This window comes from Daphnia magna, linkage group LG10 (assembly GCF_020631705.1).
Source record: "Daphnia magna isolate NIES linkage group LG10, ASM2063170v1.1, whole genome shotgun sequence".
Classification (NCBI taxonomy): Eukaryota; Metazoa; Arthropoda; class Branchiopoda; order Diplostraca; family Daphniidae; genus Daphnia; species Daphnia magna.
This window is the reverse complement of record NC_059191.1, coordinates 1429841-1452066: the sequence shown is the minus strand read 5'-3', so window position 1 is coordinate 1452066 and position 22226 is coordinate 1429841. Positions and strand designations below refer to the sequence as shown.

General features: G+C 40.5%; 3 protein-coding genes across 6 annotated transcripts; 1 reads left to right on the top strand and 2 right to left on the bottom strand.

The window, feature by feature from the left end:
- Window positions 1-22: 22 nt before the first annotated feature.
- LOC116932696 (sodium/hydrogen exchanger 3) lies at window positions 23-12160 on the bottom strand. 4 transcript variants are annotated; one of them, XM_032940522.2, is made up of 18 exons: window positions 11970-12160; window positions 8273-8584; window positions 7712-7924; window positions 5293-5556; window positions 5022-5218; window positions 4579-4835; window positions 4290-4507; window positions 4027-4229; window positions 3875-3964; window positions 3727-3797; window positions 3446-3661; window positions 3240-3375; window positions 3014-3166; window positions 2837-2942; window positions 2540-2689; window positions 2049-2432; window positions 1134-1298; window positions 23-1069 (listed from the first exon to the last, which is right to left on the bottom strand). In XM_032940522.2, the coding sequence occupies exons 2-18, from the start codon at window positions 8463-8465 to the stop codon at window positions 858-860; spliced, it is 3228 nt and encodes a 1075-aa protein (XP_032796413.2). In that variant the 5' UTR covers window positions 8466-8584; window positions 11970-12160; the 3' UTR covers window positions 23-857. The 4 variants fall into 4 exon arrangements, with proteins under 4 accessions (XP_032796413.2, XP_032796416.2, XP_032796417.2 ...); XM_032940525.2 differs by lacking the exon at window positions 2049-2432 and adding an exon at window positions 1713-1814; XM_032940526.2 differs by lacking the exon at window positions 2049-2432 and having other exon boundaries at window positions 11970-12158.
- A 251-nt stretch (window positions 12161-12411) lies between these two features.
- On the bottom strand, window positions 12412-21956 carry LOC116932697 (sodium/hydrogen exchanger 2). Its single transcript, XM_045179927.1, is given in 24 exon segments — window positions 12412-13471; window positions 15653-15828; window positions 15900-16382; window positions 16458-17202; window positions 17272-17445; window positions 17927-18028; window positions 18174-18258; window positions 18327-18519; window positions 18576-18665; window positions 18808-18850; window positions 18911-19145; window positions 19208-19420; window positions 19486-19556; window positions 19620-19709; window positions 19774-19806; window positions 19808-19977; window positions 20051-20268; window positions 20327-20583; window positions 20648-20737; window positions 20739-20845; window positions 20918-21181; window positions 21250-21259; window positions 21351-21415; window positions 21926-21956. Coding segments are annotated over 17 exon segments (2079 nt in total). The 3' UTR covers window positions 12412-13471; window positions 15653-15828; window positions 15900-16382; window positions 16458-17202; window positions 17272-17445; window positions 17927-18028; window positions 18174-18258; window positions 18327-18427.
- On the top strand, window positions 14462-16427 carry LOC116932700 (DNA-directed RNA polymerase II subunit RPB1). The gene is made up of 3 exons (XM_032940530.2): window positions 14462-14619; window positions 14685-14754; window positions 15075-16427. The coding sequence occupies exons 1-3, from the start codon at window positions 14602-14604 to the stop codon at window positions 16214-16216; spliced, it is 1230 nt and encodes a 409-aa protein (XP_032796421.2). The 5' UTR covers window positions 14462-14601; the 3' UTR covers window positions 16217-16427.
- Window positions 21957-22226: the final 270 nt, after the last annotated feature.

The window sequence follows — 22226 nt, the reverse complement described above, 5'->3', positions numbered from 1 at the left end:
GAAAACAAAGAATAACCAGACGTAAGGGAAAATGATCCGTTTATTACTTTCACAAGCAACCGTCAAACATTTCCCAGCACACATTGGCAAGCACACGAAACCCAGTTCGATAGATATGGACAAGTACTAGAGATGATGACATCTAGTTTTTTCGTTTTCTTGCGTTGTCTTTTAGGACAACTTAAGGAATCACTTGTTTTACCTTAACGAAACGAAACATCGTAGCCATATTGGATGCGAGGATTGTATGCATGTGCGGACAAAAGAAAACTTTCCATTGAGTTTATCAACTACTTAAGTAAATCAAATTCGAAGGCCGATAACGTTACAGAATTTCTAAATTGGGCACACGAAGGGACGAGGATTAGTCGTTTGAATCTGGCAAAACAGTGTTAGGACAGAAATGATAAAATATAATTGGGGAAGGGGAATGTGTACGTTTTAAAAATGTATGCGAAAACATCACGGCTTCTGCATTTCGTAAATGAATAGAAAACTGAGATTTCTAAAAAAACGACTGATGAGAGAATTACGGGAAGCTTATGTTGCGCTGATGTGTTTCAAAATGAAGACGGTATTTTCGTTCACAACCCTTGAACCGTTATACAAACAATATAGGCTTATTCCCCACGTCCACTCTTTTCAATATAACATAAAAGTGACTTGTCACAAACCATTAATAAGAACTAATGCACTCATTCAAGGCAGATCAAGGATCAGATCGAGGGTGGCAGGATGTTACCCAGTATGAGAGGAATCCCCCTCCATTCCTAGTCTTTTTGTGTCAAAACGTTAAATGAATGGAAGAAACGTTAGGTATATAAACAAACAGAGATTCTCCGTAGATCTCTGCCTAATTAGGCATGGCAAACGTTGTCATTTGTAACTTTCTTCGCCCCGTCTTCACCATCTTCCTTCGAGTTCTCCTCCGGTATGGTCACCGTGACGTCAAAGGACGTGGCCGGTGCTGGTAACGTGTTGTTGCCAAGCTCTGACGAATCCGCAGTGCGTTCCTTTGTGAAAATATCTATAACTGACGGATGGTTGGTTTTTTTCTTGTCCAATTCTCCTTTGAATGCCAGCAAATAAATGTAAAAGTAATGGATAATGAAGGAAGTAACAACAGTCAATACCCAGAAAAGTATTTGTTGGCGAGTAATAGTTGTTGTACTCTTTATTGTCTACCCAGAGCGGGAATTCGCTCTGCTTAATGGCGAACGTGGACATGTCATCTGCATCATCCCTTTTCCATGGAAGTTGCATTTCGACGGCCGTTGGCGTGGACGGATGGGCTTCTCCTAGTTAGTTACAAATTGTCCGAGTTAGTATTTCTACTAGATAATGTCGATATTTTAAAACGTGAAAAAGTTCAACCAGTCAACATGCAGACCATAATCCACGAAGAAAATGAGAGCCGAAACAGATTCAGAATGACTGAGCAATGCCAATCAGTCTTTCTCGACAGCCAAAAAAAGAAGAACGTAACGGATAAGCAAGTTCAGTAAAGCAATTAGGAAAGGGAGAGGCAAGGAAAGGGAGGTAGAAAAAGAAATAAATGAGATAGAAATTGATACCGTAACCCGATCAAAAATTATTGGTTGATGGTGCGTCGCACAGTAATAGAAGGAGCAAGAGAGACAGGAGTGGAGAGGGAAGAGTCTAACGAAGGCAATCAAAGTGCGTAACAACAACACCCGCAGATGAGCCCTGACCTTCACCTCCCCAAGAGGAGTCTGGGAAACCCGTTGGCGAACGGGAGGTCCGTCGCATATTGTACGGCGAAAGTCTGGATGTCTCCTTCGGCACCCGCAGAACTGTTCATTTGACGGTTAAAAAGAAAAGACGCAGTCGTTGGATGAGCCAGTCAACGTGTTATTGAATTTTCTTGTTGCCCAATTTGCTAAAGTTATATCTTATCAATGTGTCATGGGTCTGTGTTACATATCCATTATTAATAATGCCCAGCATCCTCCACCTGTTCCGATGTTAGCTTTGTTTTCATCCCTTGTTTTCCGTGTTTCTCTCCCGCAGTTCCTCTTTCATTTTACCGAGTGACATGACGCGCTTAAGCGATTGTCTCTGTTTTTCCAACAGGAAGCGCAATCGATGCTGCTGGATTCGGACCTGCTCCAACATGGCCGGAGGGATCCCAGTGGCAGGCTCGGCGTAGCCGAGGATTGGCTTGGACTTGCTGGGAATTTGACGTGATGGTGGTATTGGTGATTTCTTTATTGCACCTTTACCATTAACTTCGAGTCGTTTGTTGCCAGAAACTTCTGGAGGTGGCAGGTCTGGTGACGTGATGGGGAACAATTCCGGTTGAACGGGCAAATGGGCCAGGGCACTCGCGGCCAACAAGCCGGCCAAAGCCATTTGCTGATTATTGATCAGTTCGGCCATAGCCGACTCGTATGTGTACAGTACTGGATCGGCTATTGAGCCATTTTGTTTGAATGGTGATTTGTTCTTCTTTCAACTTAGCGAGTTTTATGTTTTGACCCACCCCATTAATTATGCCCAAAAAGAAAAATCAACTTACTGGAGGCTTTACGAGCGGTAAACGTGATTCCACCAACGCCATCGCCATCCAAATCTTCCGAGCTTCCAGTAGCATGTACACCACTGTCACCGGGTGAAATGTTGTTCTCCTCCGCCTCGGATACTTCTTTGATTACCGCGTGCAAATAATCTAGCAAGACAAACATGCAAATTATCAGACAGCACATGTGGACGTGCCCATCCAAATTACTTGATGACATCGTCTAAGACTATAGTCTGTGGATATCACGGATATGAAGGCATTGACCGGAAACAAAACTTAGAAAAAAAATGTTACCATCATGTAATTTCTTCTCTAGGCCATTTTCTTTAAGAGTTTTGAACGAAACGGACTTCGAACTATTCCGAGAACCACCTTCTCCACTTCCGTTGGCATGCGGATCCTGGAAAAATTATAGAAACGTGAGTTGTTAATAAAACCTTGATTTTTTGTTTTGTTTTTGATTATTCATACCCTATGGCGCTTAACGCGCTTGGAATGTTGCTTGCGCACAGTCTCGCTGACCATCCGCCGGATATGCATATGCATATTATGATTAACATGATGAGACGATGACAGGTCTTGGTCATTGACGGCGTGACGTGAATAGCTGAGTCGTCGGGAACTCTGACGTTGCACAAAAGAAAATTTGCTCAAGGTGTTTCCTATATTGTATTCGCCTACGCTTATCTAGATTTACCCTTCGATATGGTTTCCAGAGCTCTTCAGATAGCATGTGATGTACTTTAGCGTCAGAAAGATCCCGGGCTGATGGACTGTACGCCAACTCTCCAATATCCAAATTCCATCCGTGATCCATTTGAGCCAGGCTCGCACTGTGACATGAAAAGTCAATCGTTCTTTTAATATTAGTTAATAAATCGGAGAAATGTAGGAAAGTGTTACCTGTTGTTCAAATTATTGGCAGTATAATTGCGGAAAAGGACAGCCATCGACTCAGAATTGCCACCCGTGAGATTGGATGACGTCGCATTGCGTCTCATAAAGTCCATGGCATCGCGCATTGTCAGTTTCGAATACGTTTCCAGGATTTTGGGCTCATGGGCAGCATGTTCACGTATCAGGCATGGTCGAATATATTTATTATCGATCTGCTTAAACCTGTCAAAGAATAGGTAATAGCATTTTTTAAAAACGGCCTGACGTGAGATGAATGATGTGTTTACTTATCGCGGATCTTGAGATTGCCGGTATGGCCCAAAATATCTTCCATTCCCGCCATTGTATAGTCTACCAGCTAAAAAGAAAGAAGAAAGAATTTGTGTTCAGAAAATCCTAATGCACATGAATAATTTAACTAGCGCCATTTTTTACCTTTTCATGTAGCCGTTCATTCATCGTTTTTTCAAATTTATTCGCCCGTTTCACTTTCAGGTATTTGACCAGAGGTTTGATGGTAATGCCCTGCAATCAGAAACAATGTAATCTGATATGTTTTTGTCTGCAAAAAATTTAATTCTGTGTACCTGGAAGAAGACTGTGAAATAAACGACAGAGATAGTGGCAGTCACGAATAGTGGTTGTTTCTTGACCTTGTTGGGGTCGACAAGCAGCACCAAAGCGAAGGCTACGGCCCCACGCAAACCACCGTAAGACATGACGAATTTCTCCACGTGGTTTAATTTATGCAGGCGGAAACGGTTGGCTAACTCAGTTAGCATGATGCAACCTGGTGATCGAACGGTGTTTAGAAACAAAAGAAGACAAGGTATTTGAATCTCGAGGTTACCAATGGCACGGAAGACCGAACAGAAAAGTATCGTCAGCAAGATGAAGGCCGTGTTCCAGTCGTGTTGATCGTTGACGGTATTAACGCCCAGAAACATGAAGATGATCGTCTCTGAGCTGCTGCTCAACATCTTCATGGCATATTTGATGGTTGTGTGGGACTTTGGAGAAATGTTACCTTCAACATAATTCTTCATCGTGATGCCACAAAACGTGATTCTGTGCCATCGCAAAATAAAAATCTCCAATCACATACATGAAACCAAAATGTACAAGTAAATAGTACTCACGCTAGAATGCCGGACATGTGAAAGATTTCAGCATTCAGGTAAGCCAAGTAGCTCATGACAAAGATGAAGATGGGCTCGATGACACGGACGTGGTTGGTAAAGCGAGTAACGAAACCCGTAAGGAAGCCCCAAATGATGCCGATAAGTGTACCACCGAGCGCAACCACAATGAAGGAGGCGAAACCGGACAAAATATCTGTATATTTGATATTTTCCTGGCCCATACCCACGTAGGCGTCGAACATGTTGTATAAAACCTAAAATTGGCACATACAAGCCAAGCGGAAAACAATATCATCAGACGGCTTTTCATTGTGGTTACGTTATTTTTTCCATTCGAAATTCAGATGCGATATGAAAACTGTACTGAATTTCGCGCTCTAATTCCTATAGTTTTCCCCGTTCTTCACGTCAAGAACCCCCTATTTGAAAGTGATACTCACGACAGTGACGGCGTCATTAAGCAAAGACTCTCCAAACACAACAATGTAGAGGACTTCATTGACGTGGATTTCCTCAAAAACGGCGAGTACAGCGACCGGATCGACGGCCGAGATGAGCGCAGAAAAAAGGAACGTATCCAGCAACGGCAAATCGAATCCGTACAGTCCAGTCAAACCACAGCCCCATAAAGCCAGCCCTGCAAAAAAAAATGGAACCAAAAAAATGAGTGAAAGTGAGCACATCAACGACTGGTGACGCTCTAATAATTACCGATGGAGACAGTGTTCCAGATGGTACCAATGACAGCGAAAAGGAGAATCGTCCCAAGGTGGTCGAAAAACAGTCGATTAGGCATAAAATAACCGGCATCAAGAATAATAGGAGGCAGCATGTAGAAAAAGAAGGTCGTCGGTGTCAACGGCGAGACGCCGGCGCTATTCGTATGGAAGAGAAGTAAGCCGATGACGATACCAACGACGATTAGAAGACATGATTCAGGGAAGATGGACGACAATTTCGGCGCCATATGGAATCCTATATTTCAAGCAAATTCATTTCAGAAAATTAATTCCACGTCCTCGAAACTTACTGCGTAGTGAATGCTACTGACAGCTTGCGGGGGGGCAAAGGCAGTCCCTCCCTCCAAAATAATCAAAAAGGGATTTGAATAAAACAAAACGAAACAACATCGTAGCACGGACTGGTACGACAACTAATGCAGGTGTAATGCGGAAAGCGAGAGGCCCAAACACGCGCATTGTTTGTTGAAGAGCTAGCGCGTGATTAATCAAGGTTGAAAATCTAATTTAAAAAACCGGTCCTTTTTTTCTTGAATTTCGGTAAAGGCAAGTCTCGTTCTAAATACGACGAAGAGTATTTGAAGGTGAACAGGATTGTAAGGAAGACCAGGAAGAAAAGCAAAAATAAAAGGAAAAGTGTAAATGCGAAATTTCCGAGAAGAAAAAGGTTGACGCGATATCTTGGGCGGAATATCATACATGGCAATGATGAATTATTCTACCACTACCTGGAGACCTTGGCAGAGCATGCAGTATTCACAAAGAAAGATGTACGGAAAGAATGTCAGGACCGGATTTCGCTGATGCTCTTTCGAAAGGAACATGGAAGAGAAAACATCAAATGCTTTTTTTCGGATCCGCAATGTGGTAATGCCCAAGCCTCATTCGGTTGGCTGTATAGAGGAGCTAAGAAACAATTTCTCTTTTTCATTTGAGCAACACTTTGGGCGAAACAAAAATTACTTGTTTCTCTTTCACGTTATGGCCTTTTTGTGGCTGGCATACTTTTTTAAATAAAAACTGAGAAGCAACATGGTCATGTACAAAAAAAAACGCGCAGTTTTTCTTCTCTGGGGCGCGCAAAACACACAGGTGTGCTTACCAAGGCTTTTTCTATCCTTTGTTTGAAGAGAAACATTAAAATGGAATAAACCGGACCGATCCAGCTCGTCTCTGCAGAAAAACATTTACCATCATCCTCCCCCATAGCATCACTCTAACGGATCGATCGTCTGTTTCACAAGATAATTTACAAGGCCAAAGAAACAACAGTGCTTGTTATCTCGCCTATCCATCTGCCAATCTGCGTCACGGATTAAAAAATAAGGGAACTGAAAAAAGCGCATCCGGACGTTAGCCTTATAGAGGTCTCATCATCGATCCATGTCGATGTCAACCGACTTTCTCTAGGGAAAAAAGAAAGAGATGGCCACTGCTTTTCTCGCACGCAATAACAACAAGAATGGAAATGCAAAAGAATCACGAGGTCACAGAAAATGTGCAGACTAGGCAAAATTTTGCCCTGCGGGGTAGGTGACTAGCAAAACCGTGCCGCGAGTTCGGCACCCAGGTGCTAGTTTTTCCGATTCTATTCTCACAAGACATGACTGCCATGAATAAGGTTATGATTACCATAAAGCTAAAAGAATCCCTCTTAACCTATCTCCCATGCAGCGAAATAATAATCTTCTTCATAATCCTCTTTCCTTTTCGCTTGTTCATGCATAAATTCCCTCTGTCACTTGCTCAATTCCCTTGACCTGTATACGTCGCTGTACAAGCTTCCACCTGTAACGGAAACGAACCGTAAATAGCTATTTTGGTAACGCATTTCGAAAAATCCCATTAAGTTAGGTCTTCAAGTAAAATGTGACCATTTGCGGTTCGGGATTGAGCAGCGAACGAGATAGAACATAACATTTATATGTGGCACTGTTCACGTGGATATGCGAATCACGTCCAAAAAAGTCACGTTACATATCTTAATTTTATACGAGCTTTTGAGGACAAAGAGAGAAAAGAAATAGAAGGGAAACGAAAGGCTCTGAGGTAACTATCCAAAGCTTTGTGCCTTTGCTGAATCGACAACCCATTCCCCCGGAAAGCTTATAAAACAAACAAACGAGAACTAAGAGCTCCTTTAATGTTAACCTAGTGACGTCACGCAGGGAAAGAGAGCGACTGAAGTTGTAGGTCATTCAACCATCTGCCATCATGCACTATACGCAGTGAAAGGCTTATCGTGTAACGATTCCCGCGTCCGGTAATCATGAAATCGGGGACGGCAGATCCCACACATGCGTTTACTGTGCTTAATTAATCAAACTTTTCTCGGGCTAAAAGACTTCATCATTTATATATATTATTATTAATTTTTTAATAATACGAACCAATTTTTGCTAAACTAGCGCAGAAGATCCACAGAGAGATAATGAAGGGGATCTCGACACGGGCAAAATCCGCTGTAAAAACATGAATGCCTTCATGAGCCCCTCCGTGGCCGCCAGCAGTACCATGTTCACCAGCAACTCCATGATGACCTCCTGCTTCTCCAAGGTGATCACCGGTCGATACTGAGGGAGACGACACAGCTTCAGCTAGACCTACATATAAATTTCCATGAATATGCTATCCGTTGCGAAAGATGAAAGTAACAATGTCATAGTTTCGTGCTGAATCACGCTTATCGACCGCTACGATAACTTTACATTTGACTCTTTATTTGTCAGGGCTCCTTTTCCTTGTTAGATTGGGAGTTTTCACAATGACTGTTCTGCATGAAACTAGCAAATAGTGTCCTAGTAGCCTAGAGGTTTTCCAATGAGGAAGTGTTGCACCAGGAGTGTATTTTACTACTATTTGACTTCCTCGAGTGTCTGAAATGACTCACATCCTGACATGTTACCCTGTACACGAAGTGTTCTTTTAATTTGTAGTAAACTATATAGTACCTGATCTATCTTCAGCATGATGAACTGAAGATGGTAAAGTAACAACACCAGCTGGAGATCCAATGGGGCCGTCCACATACTGGATTGTTGAGTGTCCATGCAAAGGAACTTCGCTCAATGCAATTGTGTTATGAGCTAGTTCGCTGGTCAAAACAAACAGCACTAAAAACACCAGCGTCCGTCCGGTACCCATAATTGAGCGGCTCCTATTTCGTTGTTTCACAATTTCCAAAACGTTCAGGTAAAGCTTGCTATGTGCGTAGCGTGGAAGAGTTATCCGATGAACACGTCAGAACATTGTTCCAGGTGACACTGGAAAGAGAAATGTACAGCGGAAGCTTTATAAGAGAATACTTTCTTTCAAAGCATTTTCCGCTAGGTATATAGGGAAGGACCGACTTTGAAAACAGTCGGGCAAAAAAAACTATTAGAACCTTCCGCTGAAAGTTGAGAAACTCGACTGACAACATGCGGCCTCGGATTTTCTTTAACGTCAACGGCTATCCTTTCCTTTACCTCGAGCTTCGTCTGCTTCGGGGAAAAAGAAAAACAAAACAAGTGAGCGTCCACACGCGTTTTTTCAGCAAAACCTTGAGCGAGGAGGTGCCATTGAGTCCATCTCGATCACGGATTGGCTGCTTCGAGGGTACTAAGACCCCACGATTATATGCGATGAAGATGGAAGAGTATAAATATTCATGGGCGGAGACACCCACACAGAGTGGAATAACAACTTTTTGTCATTGAAATTTATGTAGAAGTTAATCTCAAAAGAATTGTTGAGAGAGAAATTAGTTTCGGTCTGAACCTACTCAACCAACAAACATCGAAAAATTTTGGTTTCCCGAGATGTAGGACACCAACTTTCCTTGTCATTGTTTCGAAAATTGATATTTTAAAAGAAGAAAAAAGCCTGGGTGCGCTGCTACATCGTGATAACTACTTTGTCACGCTCTGCCGTGTTGCATTCAGATCACTCATCAATGAGCTCTGTCTCTATAATGTTAATTTCCGATTTTCCGCAGGAACGCCCTAGTGTCGCCAGGCTCTCTTACTAAATTTAATCCTTTTTTCATGGGATTTTACGTAATTCGATTCTTTTGCAAAGTTATTGTGATTTTGGGTGTTGCTCATTTTTAACAACTGGCATAACTTGCAAAGTAGCACTTAAATTTACCCTTACGTGAAACCGCAAAAGTCTAGTTCCATATTTCTAGATCTTTACTGTTTTAGATACCCTTTAGTTTCCAGACACGGTTCAAAATCATTCTATGGACGAAGTAATCGAAGCTTAACCCTTTTTGTTGGCATTATTAACATGCAATTTTGATTGTTATCATTGTTTTTTTTTTGTTTTTTTGCGTTCATTAATCATAGAGCTAGATAGCTCTAAATTCATGACGTCACCTCTTATCAACGACCGGGTACCCAATCTTTTAATTAACTAGGAAGGAATAGCTTGAATCAGTCAATACCATGAATTTTGTTTCGAAACAGGTGGCGAAATTATTTATGATCGTTGGCGAGCGAGTCTAGGAGGAATGTATTTTTTTTTTTCGAAACGTTCATGTACGCATGAATAGATGTCCGAATTAGGAACTTCGTTCATATTCATGAAAGAATTTTTTCCGTCAATCACGGCTACTTTTCGCATTGTTAAGTGAATCGTGATTTTTAGAAAATTATTCACGAAGTGGAAACCAGCTCTAGTCTTTAGTCTAAGTGGAATAATATGACTACGAATAATCGTTTTACTAAAGCTCATTTCACGTTTGCGATGCAATTACTTGCAATGCTCGTATTGTGTAAAGTTCAAAATTACTTATGGGACTGTATAAGTAATTTTAAACCCACAATTGAGATTTAATCTAATCGCATATTTTTGCTTACAGATCTCCAAAACATCCATCACTTTTATCAAATTGCGTCGGAATCATTCAACGTCACGTTAACATTTGAATTATCATTTTTTTAGCCGTCACTTTTAGTTATGGCCATAAATGAATGAATGAAACAGCAAGTCATTCCCATAAAAAAACAGTACTTTCTTTTATTGCATGAAGACGAAGATTCGTGTTTTGCAGTTTCAACTACTTAAAAAAACCCTCAAAGCCTAAACGATGACCCCGATATCAAATTTTGAAAGACGGAAAAGACCTTCAGGGCGGCTGCTAGAAAGGGTAATCAAATACGTCACTTATTTGCAGATTATACCGAGTACCAACGGGATTTTGATCTTGGAACGAGACTTCCGGTAAGAGGCGGCCATCCGCCATTCTCGTGAAAGTCTCCGTGACAGTCGAGAATATATTTATTTTTTTATCTGAAGAACAAAGGCAAACTAAACCGCCACTTCTTAGCGTCAGGCAAAAGACACAGATGTAAACAATAACCTTTCTGGTATTATGATCATATTTTTTTTCACATCAAATATCGTGTGTCGATTGCTGGACTCTCTGTGCTGTAACCAAGAGGTAGTTCAGGTCCCGAATAGCAAGATTTTCCATCCATCCTTGATATTGGAGACATAGAAAATCGCTCTCGCGGTTTGTTATTGCAGCCGATTTGCGTTACCAGAGACATCTAGAGTCATTCGACACGAACGTCGGTGGACCGCTGAAAAATATTCATTATCCACCGCTTTAATGGAGTGTCTTGTTATTATTTCGTTATGAGTAGCCAACAGTGAAAGAAGAAGACGCGGACTTCTTTTGTTGTCTAATTGTGGGGAGGTCAAGGTGATGCAAACGACATACACAAACACATCTCGATGTTATTCTATACAACACGCGTTATTGATGAAGAATCGTGGGACAAAAACAATCTGGCCAATAGCCCGAAAGGAAAGTGCCTTTCACCTTAAGGATCCAGATAGCCCAATTCCCATTTCTGTTCGATGTAACAATACAGATTCCGTGAGCGCCATATAGGCCTAAATAAGTAGCACGATTGCCACTGGCATGGTAAGTGTTTCGACTTCAAACAGCCAAAACAGAAGACAATTTTCTAAAAATAGAATAGTAGCGCAATTGAAAGGTGTGTGAAGCGAGCGCACATTTAATCGCAAAGGCTATTTAGAAAAGGAAGTTTGACGGGTCTATATTTAATCGCGATTATGACGTTCCGTAGCGATTCCCCATCACGCCACTTAAGGTATTGAAGTTGCCAAGCAACGGTGTTCTAAGAAAACTGCAGCAATATTGACATGCGCTATGTTATCGGTTTTAAGACCATTCTTTTAAGACGAAAACAAAACGGCGTCTTCAGTAAAGAAAAAAGAAAAAACAGTTCTCAGAATATCGATGAAATAACTAGACATGGAAAGCATCAAAACCTTAAGGGGATAACCACGTTCCCGTTTTGTCACGTAGCACGTAATTTCACTTGCTCTCCAATGAAAGCAATTCATTGCCTCAGTAAAAATAAAAGCAAAAATTTTGACTGGATTTTTACGATCAATTTCGACTTTTACTAGCTATTATACCTGGAATGTTTTTTGTGTTTCCCACAGTAGGTGTCGCCACCTTCCGCAACAATCAAAATAGAAAATGAACTTTCCAACGCATTTCCAACAGAAATTGACAGGATAACTTTGAACGATTACAGCATATGCCTACGGCTGATACAATGCCGAATCTGAACAACGTAATTACTACAACTAACTAACTACATCAATAGTCATTTCATGATGACTTACCTTATCATGAATGATGTTGGGGTTCTATCACTGCTCTTGCTGTCACTGGCACCTGTTACACCATTTTACGAAAGTAGACCGGAAAGTTATTCGGACTTGGTAAAAATTCATCCGCATCCGCCAATATTGCAGCATATGTTTGCCTAGCACACCGGCGTCACTCAATAAGGAGAGCAAAACGACTGTGCACGGTTCCCTAGCGATTTACCCAACGCAAATGTCGACTGCTTCTGTCACTAAGCGCGCGCATGTCAGATAGATGTCGCAAATAGCATTGGACATTTGTATCCGGATGTGACAAAATGTTTATTGAGGTTGCAATAATGGTACAATGTTTGACGACAGGCACACTGGAAGCATAATAAGAGAAGGAACAATTATTAACAAAAATAATTGTTTTTAAAAGACCTGTAATTCTACAAAACAATTGCTGATAACAACCTCAGTGTGTAGTCTATGTATTGGTTTTTATCGAAAACGAATTTGTACAATTATCCTAGCCCCTTTTACTACAGCAATTATAGAATTCGTACACTAAATGATTTTAGATTCCGTTTGCCAATAAAGCCACAGTCCATCAACTACTGGACACCGTCAATTTCAGATTGGATGAGGTTTACGCACGCAGCACGATATAGTGGAACAGCACGTTTTTTATTATTGACGAAACATAGCGCTACTACGGCATGGTGTCTAAAGAAATCCGATAGCCAATCCTTGTGTAAAAAGAAATTCCTTCAAATCTTATTTGTTATTTTTCTGTCGTGTTTCATAAAAAACCAAATAATTTTGAATTCCCGAGGAGAGCAAACTAGTTCGGTTTCTAACGAAACGTTTCGGCTATTCAAGCCAACAAACAGGTTCAAGTTGCATCAAAGCACTGGAACCGGATCTATATCCAAAATTTCACCGTTGATTGCCATTGGAATTAGTAATCTAATGGAGAATAGTTGTAAATAAATGAAACGATTTTTTTTTGCTATAAGAGAGAGCTTTGTTGCACGCAAAAACGTTATCATCAAAACCAGTCGATTGTGGTGCAGTGATCTATCAAACGCACGTGCCAAGGGAACATCTGTTATAGATTCTAGCTTTTAGCTAATTGAGCGTACTTTCATTCCCTGCTGGGCTATTTTTTTGGGTCACATTCAGACCTCTGCTTCCACGTCAAGGTTTATTTGGAGGGGGAATTAGTCACAATTAGAGCTAGAGTAAAACTAGAAATAAGAATGACTTGTTGTACGCGCACAGAAGTAAGTCAAGTATAAACTACCTGAGAACGATCCACGGTGAGTGTATGACACCATTTCTATTTTCACTTAGATGGAAGGGGAAGTACCTTTCATACGGTTCATGGTTTTCGTAACTTTGAATTGTCTGGGAAGCAAATGATGGCTTTCACGTAATTTCTTTTGAAACCATAGCTTGTTTGCCGTAGCGATCTGTTTTCTAGGGCCATATGGAGTGCGTAATACGTGGTAACCCACCAGCAGTTAGGTCATCTAATAGAAAACAAACAACATTTAAAAAAATTAAAGACCATCTTTTCTATTGCAAGATAGAAATCTTAGTTAAGGCGTTACACAAGTTGATAATTTTACTTGACCGACTAAGAATTTGGAAGGTGTTCAATACCATGGCCTCCTTTCGTGGCCCTGCTCATTCCATCCACCCATTAGATTATTTTTTTAAAACTACCGTATAGAGCAAAGATCTGGAACCGATCCAAATCTTTTTGTGCATCATCGGAGCTATGCCAACTTCGTTACTGATTAATGCGGTACTTCCAGATATCCGCAGAGCCTCCGAGTATTATTTTTTTTCACTATCAGAATTTTTTAAAACTTGAGATCGATGCGACTTTTCCGGATTGATGGCTATCTTTTTAAGTTAAAAATAGAATCTTTAGCAGATGAACATGAAATCATCTCAACGCACAGCTAGCGGACCAATTTTTGTTTACAACTGTCATTTGCCGGTCAAACAAAAAGTCTAAACAAGCTCGTAAAATGTTCTTTTCTAGTTATTTCTCAAAGCCAGCATTTTGTCAACATAAAAGTGGCTTTTATTGGCGGGTTATGATTAGGTGCTAAGAGGTATCGGATTGAAACAATAGAAAAATAAATAATACCAACAATAGCCTATCCAAGAGCTGATGTAAACCTATTATCAGGCGAAGAGGTGACGCCGATTTGCGGACGCAATCGACCGTGAGCCTTGCTGTTTGGTTGTTGGAGATTTCTCTTTTTACTGACAATGGACTAGGCAAACGGACGAATGTCAAGGCTATACTAAACTGGTGTGTGTGTGTGTGTTGTGTTCACCTACAACGTGCAAAGGCTACAATAAAATGCGACGCTCCGTCTATACGACATCGTAACGGGAGTCGACCATTTGTTTTTACCTGATTATGTCAGCGGAAACTTGCACTCACAAAAAACAAGGCTAAAAGCCTTTGCTTTACGATGGGAAATCCCTGTCAAATTTATTATTAAAAATCGACCTTGAATGATTCATGGGGGGTAAAACTTTCACCGACTGTTGGATTCGATAGCTCACATTGTCCCGGTTGACGTTCCCACCAGACGAACGCCAGCTTTCAACCTGTTCTAACTTCAGAATTTTGGACGCCATGAGCAACTTTTCAATCGTAAAGTTTCCTTTTATTCTCAAATTTAAACACACGGTATTGATCGATTCGCTATTGCTCTTCAGGTACTGATACTATGGCTATCTGCAGCGTATGGAGCTGACTCGTTCGCCATCCGTTCCAAACGGGCTGAAGGTAAGAAATATTGAATGACATAGAATAGAAAGAAAGCGACGGTTCGCGTGCTTGATTTTAAGTGACTTACACTCTAATGGTTGGTGGTGCGTCTGCATCTACGGGATTGAGGTGAAGGACACATTACGTAACTAAACTTTTGCTCAATTCAATTGTACATAAAAACTATCACCTTACGTCTTAGAATTGAAAGTGCATCGTTCTGTTTTTAATGCCAATCGTTTCGTAAGAATTGCCGCCAGTAAAAACAGACTCTGTAATGAATACGGATAAAAATAACTGGCTGCTATTTTTTCTTACTTCAACTCTCTCTTGAATAGAATCCTCGTCAAATGCTACTACAAGACAGTTTGGAGCGTACGGTTTCTCGGCTCCATACTCACCGCCATACGGTGGATTCCAACCTGGCGGTTATGATTCTTATCAACCGTACCCGTCTTACGGTGGACATCAACCAACGTTTTCAGCCTTAGGGCCTTATCAAGGTGGGCCGTCACCTCTGTATCAACAACAAGGATATGGCGTCGGGAGTTATCCAGGAGCCAGTCCCTACGGACAATATCCGTCCAACGGAATATACGGCGGCTCTGCTCAGAGTTCTTACTACCCATCTAATCCAACACATTCCTCTTTCCCGACCAATTCTTTTAATCCATCTTACGGAACTTATCCCCCTAATAACGCGTACGCTAACTACAATCCACCGATTCAAGGTGGATCCTACAATCCATCAATTCAAGGTGGATCCTACAATCCATCAATTCAAGGTGGATCCTACAACCCACCAATTCAAGGTGGATCCTACAATCCACCAATTCAAGGTGGATCATACAATCAACCAATTCAAGGTGGATCCTACAATCCTACGATTTCCGCCATAACGGCTCAGAGTCCTTACCGTCCGTCCAGTCTTATTCCTGACCCGTTTGGCTCGGTGGCTCCCGTCATTGGGAATCCTTCGTACAGTCCAGTTTCCAGCGGAGGATCGTCTTATAATCCCAGTACAGGATCTTCCTTTAATCCTAGTGCAGGATCGTCCTTTAATCCCAGCCCGGTAGCAGCTCAGCAAAGTCCCTACAAACCAATCACGATAATTGAAAGTCCATCGTACAACCCTAGTTATCAGGGATCTAGTTCGTACAAACCTAGCAGCTCTGTGGGGTCTCAGGAAGGTTATGATTCCGTCGTTGTCAATGCCCAAGGATACGACCAGTCATCATCCTACAAACCGTCTTCGGGCAGTTACAAACCTCCGGTGTATTCTTCGACATATAACAAACCACAGACTTCAAATTATCAGCCGTCATCGAGTTATTCCGGTCAAAACTCGTATCGCCCAATTACTGTCCAAGGCTCGATTCAAGAAATTCCAAACAGTCCTACCTACTATCCATCCAGTTCACAAAACAAGCCTAGTTTTTATTCGGCATCTTCGGATAAGGTGTCGTTTCCGCAGGATTAGTACATGATATTTAACAAAAATACGTCAAAATTATTTAATTTGTACAATTAAATATTTCTTTAACCTATGTAATTATGTGATGTTCGATTCCAATATTAACTCGTATTAACTGTACTGTATTTGTGCCTCCTTTGTTACCCTATAGCTGTCTTTTTAGGAGTCATCTCTTTAATTCCAAAATGAAGCAATAATATAAAAGACATTAATGATATACTGTGTTCTTGACACAAAAATCACCTACCTCCATAAATGTTGTGTTTTATGCTTGTGTGTCAGAAGTATGACCAAGCATAATACAGCCCACAATCAAGGAAGAAGGAATGCCAAATAATAACGGGCTGGCAACAAGGACGTGACGTTGCAAAAAAAAAAACTCCCGACATCCTGTAATAATCGTGAATTCACAGCCAACGTCCTCTCCCCCAACACCCAATGATAAAAACCCAACATTTTAAAATTGGAAAATGAAAAGTGGTTTACTAGCCTAGTGTAGTGCATGTAGTAAGTAAACAAACAGGTACTAACACAAGGCTGATCTAAAGGCTTAACTAAGCCTCAAAGCAATGAAGACAGTCAGTTTAAAAAAACTTCAAGGATGAAGCATACACTGTTTCATTAATTTCAATTATACAGGCAAACTTAACATTGATTTGAAACAATAATTATGGTTAATAATTAAAAATCGGTTAGAGGTATAGGTTACCAAAAATGTGCAGGTCATGTTCACATAATGGTGAGTTTTTGTTGTTCAAGTGACTGTCACACTCGGTCATACTAGTTTTTTTTTACTTTGTATTCTTACAAGTAAGGCCATGTGTTGACACCTGCAATTATTCCAACAACAATGCCAGCAGGTATACCGAACAGCACACCAATTAGATAAGTTTTCCCGCATGAAGCGCGTCTGCTTTGTCTTTTTGAATAATCCTTTCCGCTGTTGCCATTTGTTGTTTGGTGAAGTGAAGAGTAAGATGGTGAGCGAGTGCCTGAAATAAGTTATATTAAAATGAAATGTAAAGAAAAAATAAATGAAATAAATATCTTGGTAAAAATACCGGAGGCTGAAGATTGCTGGCAGCAGCAAACCACAACTGCGACGGTAAGTGGAATCAGAACAAAACTGATTGCACACGTAACGGCCAGCACCAAACCTATCATTTTCAAAATTCTACCGATTTCGTCGCCCACTGGATACTCTGATTTCCAAGTCCCGTCTTTGGAATCGACATCTAGATGAATAGACAGCAACACTGCCATTGATTTATATACTAAAGAATGAGCCGCTTTATTTATAAATCCGTTCAATGTTTGGTCAGACTCAGGTGGGCTCTCACTGCTCACATCTCCGGATGAACTTAACCCTAAATGGCGATACGACATCGAAGGGGTTACGTCTCTTGTAAAGCACTTACGAGGAAGAACCCTTTTCAGCTGTACTCTTGCTTACGCTTTCGACACAGTACCAAAGTACCGTGAATACGTGATAGCTAACGTCTCTTAACACCCCGTTCGTTTTTTGCTATATCTTATCGTCCATTTTGTTATTTTTTTTTTTATCTTATCAAGTAGTAAAGTATGAACGACTCTGACCTTGATTTTCCCCTTTAACGTAACGTCTGTAACACCGCACAGGTGTTCGAGATTCAATGGACAAGTTTAGCTTTTCAACGTGGTATCAAATGTAGATTGTGTAGGGTAGCCTATGCTTACAGTATGTTTTTCCAAAGCTACTTCTTAGCATTCCCGAATGGTAAACTTCGGCGTACAACTTTCTCGAATTGGTAATTCCAGCAATGAAGACGTCAAATACCTCTAAACGAAAACGCGAGAAGAAAATTGTATTAAAAAATTGAATAATCAATAAAGAGTAAACACTGGGCAGTCGATTTGTCCATAATAGTGGCCTAAATAGTTAAATAATTATGAATCGACTAAAGGCAATTCACAAAAACCGCACCTTCTACGCAAAACAAGAATGAGATCTGTTGATTTAAGTGCTAATCAGCTCGTGAATCAATAAACCGCAACCCATCATTAGAGCCCTACATAAATTTTACAAAAAAGCTGATTAAGGTAAATTAAAATGACAGTTATTTTAAATATATCTTACGACGATAGAATGCTGAACTTGCCGGTATGTTACAGAACTATCAAACTATTAAAGTTGATGGCTGAACCTAAGGAACTCCGAGTTTACAGTTTGAACTATTTCTAATCCCTCTGTTGCGGTGGACCATTGTCTGTCTTCCAGGGAAGTGACATCTCTTGAACAGTGGCCGTTTCATCAGAGGTTAATTTTTCATCTGGCATTTGCACAAGTTAGTCAATAATACAATTTTTACTTATTAAGTACTATTACAAATATCTGGGTTAACAGTGAACGAAATGCCCTCCTCCTCTCCTTCTTCGTCATGGTTTGCAGCCATTCTAATTTTCATATCTTCCGCATCTGAAACGTGGTTATGTTATATTAAATTATATTCTGTGAGTCAAAATACTATTTTGTATTAAGATTCTCTCGGCGTCTTCAGTGGTTAGGTGCTCTTCATACCTCTTATATAAATACAATTCAACAAATAGACGAATCATACCTGTTGGGGCTGAACGTTGCCGATTTCTTATTTCATGGTGTGCCTACAACAGTAAAGTCCAAATTAAATTTTTATTGGCAAAAAATATTTGTCAAAAAATTACCTCGACCGATTTCTCTTTCTTGGAGCGTTGCTTATGGGAAGCTCCAGATCCCATAGATCTCCTTCTTTTGGAATGATTTTTCAACTGGTCGCTGTTTGTGTCATCTCCTTTGCTTCTGCGCGACGTCCAAATCCTATCTAGGACTGTATGATGTATCTCAGCATCCCAAAGATCCTTTGTCGACGGCGTGAAATTTAATTCACCCAAATCAATATTGACTACACTTTCAGAAAGGCTGGAGAAAGTGAATATTAGAAAAATATTTGAGGTAGAACTGAAGAAATAGTGTATACATACTTCGCCGGTGGTACGTTCGTAACGGCTTCATTATTGATAAAATTTGCAAAAGAATTTGTTCCATGTACCATCCAGCTTGAAGGATTACGACGCGCAAATTCTATTGCGTCCTGCAGAGTTAGTTTCGAATATGTTTCAAGGATCTTAGGTTCATGGTGCTTCTTTTCGCGAATCAGATGTGGACGTATGTAAGCGTAATCCAACTGTTTGAATCTTTCCGCAAAAAGGAAAGGCGTTAGCAATACAGCGACACGTTTTCTGTTAAAGGCAGAACTCACTTATCGCGAACTTTATTGCTACTTAATTGTCCTAAAATATCGACGACGCCAGCCATCGTATAATCAAGCATCTAGAGAAACCAGTCAACTAATGGTACGAACTTATTGACAAATAAGATCAAGTAGAAATAAACCTTTTCATGTAGACGTTCATTCATTGTTTTTTCCCATTTTTCTTCGCGTTTTACTTTTAGGAATTCTACTAGCGGTTTGATGGTGATGCCCTGTTCGTAAAATTGGTTAGTTCCAAACACGAGCGGGAAATTTTTAATTTATGCTATTACGAACCTGGACAAAAACGGTGAAAAAAACAACAGATATTGGTTGCAGTTACGAAAAGAGGCTGACGTGGGATGCGATTTGGATCGATGAGGAGGACCAGAGCGAAGGCGATAGCTCCACGCAATCCACCATAAGACATAACAAACTTTTCCACTCGATTGAGTTGATGAAGGCGGAAGTAATTCGCTAATTCCGTCAAAATCACGACACCTGCAATAAATTCAATTTTGTTAGTTCTTCTAGTTCTCGGGATAAATTACGATGCTTATGAAATAGTGTTTACCAAGTGCTCTATAGAGCGAACAAAAAAATATGGTAAGTAGAATGAACGCGGTGTTCCATTCATGGTTGTCGTTGACAGTGCTGATACCCAAAAACACGAAAATAATTGACTCTGAGCCGTTGCTAAGCACTTTCAAACCACATTTGACGGTGGTTAGTGAAGTGCTTGACATGTTTTCTGCTACATAATTCTTCATGGTGATTCCACAAAACATAATCCTGGTTCAAAAGAATGTTATTGAAACTGACCAAGGTAAAGTTTTACTATTTGGCTTACGAAAGAATGCCAGACATTTGAAACGCTTCTGCATTCAAATACGCGACGTAGCTCATGATGAAAACAAATATGGGTTCGATAACCAAAACACGGTGGGTGTACTTGGTGACAAAACCGGTCAAGAAACCCCAAAAGATGCCAATAGTTGTTCCACCTAAAGCCACAACTAAAAAAGAGGCGAAACCGGATAAAACATCAATGGTTTCAATATTCTCCGGACCAAGAGAGATGTAAGAGTCGCACATGTTATACAGAACCTAAAGAAAAACGTGCCATTACTAGAATCTAGTAAATATAGGACTTCCATTAATAAAACCTTACCACAGTGACAGCATCATTGAGAAGCGATTCTCCAAAAACAATAATATAGAGAACTTTATCGACGTGAATTTCTTCGAAAACGGATAATACAGGCTACAGGATCTACCGCTGATATTAGAGCTGAAAATATCAGTGTTTCCAGTAAAGATATCTCAAAACCATATATGCCAGACAAACCGCACGCCCAAAGACTCATACCTGATGAGAAATAGAAGGCACGTGTAAAGTGAATTGTTCGGTTCGTTCGAACCTCTGCATTTTCTGTCTTACCTATACAAACGGTGTTGAAAATTGTCCCCATCACGGCAAACAGAAGAATAGTACCAAGGTGGTCGAAAAACGGCCGATTGGGCATAAAAAAGCCAGCATCAAATATGATGGGTGGCAACATACAAAAAAAGAAAATGGTAGACGAAAGTGGTGACAAAACTGTCGTTTCTGTCAGATAGAAAATGATTCCCACAGTGATACCAGCCAGGATCAAACAGCAGGATTCAGGAACCCATGTTAGTAGTTTTGGCCAACCACTCAGAACTGAAATGTGAACGAGGAAGTTTAGATAGAAATGTGAATGCCTGGTACAAAACAATGGTTTCTATTACTTAATTTTAGCTATGCATGTGCCAAAAACCCACATTGCAATTACAAATGGCACTGCCACTCTCGGGAAATTTGGCTTAGCAATGGGTATTTGAGGTCTTACAGTTGTCGTGGCAGGTGAAGTATAAGAGTGTGTACTGCTGTAAGGTTGTCCACTATCATCTTTTTCTGCACAATAAAAAATGCACCAGTTAACTGAATGACCAATCATGCAATGGAAGGTCACTGCACCAATCATGCAGTGACCTTCGACAAAATACTATCACTGAGCAAAGTATTTCACCTGTTTGAAAACCAGTTGAATATTCATTTAACATCAATGACCTGTGGGTATTTTGGGTAGTAACTGTCAAAATATCTGCTTTATCAAAATTCTTTGGTTCTTCAGTAAACTTATTCTCCAATGGATGCACCGCTTGAGAAAATGAATAACCGGGCAAGAAAAACATACAAAACAAAAAAAACCTAACAAGGGAGGAGACGGCCAGCATTCTAGAATGCTGGCCGTATATTTAAGAAGAATTTTAAAAAAAATCCCAATCAAATAATGAATGTTTTTAACGTAAAGAGTTGTACCGGATGCTGAGTTGCAGGATTTAAAAACTGTGCCTGCCTGCGCATGGGAAGGATAGGGGGGCGAAACTGAAACCAGAGTTATAGAGTTGATGGTACGCTCACCCTGTAGGATTTGGCCATAAGGCTTTGTCATAGGGTTTTGGGGATGTTTTCCAAGTACTGGTCACGTGACTTGCTGTTACTAATATACCCTGCTGCCACCACCGTAGCGTTGTAGAACTAAGAGTAAGCGTTTCCAGGAATCGTGAGAATGGCTGGTTCAAATACCTCAAATGGGAAATTACCCAAAAAATGTCGTGTTTTATTTGCGGCAACATATACCAAGACGAGAACAGACGAGTTGGTCTGTTTCATGTACCGAGAAGAACTTTTCCAGTTGGAAATTTGTGCTACCTGAATTGTT

What these genes read in the sequence shown, in the direction of transcription:
- LOC116932700 (XM_032940530.2), top strand. An exon ending in CCGTTCCAAACGGGCTGAAG is followed by an intron (nt 14,755 to 15,074) that starts GTAAGAAATATT and finishes TCTCTTGAATAG; the next exon opens with AATCCTCGTCAAATGCTACT.
- LOC116932696 (XM_032940522.2), bottom strand. Translation starts at nt 8,465, where the DNA reads ATGGGTACCGGACGGACGCTGGTGTTTTTAGTGCTGTTTGTTTTGACC. An exon ending in CGCTAGTTTAGCAAAAATTG is followed by an intron (nt 5,557 to 7,711) that starts GTTCGTATTATT and finishes CTTGAAATATAG; the next exon opens with GATTCCATATGGCGCCGAAA. An exon ending in GCCAACAAATACTTTTCTGG is followed by an intron (nt 1,070 to 1,133) that starts GTATTGACTGTT and finishes TGGCATTCAAAG; the next exon opens with GAGAATTGGACAAGAAAAAA.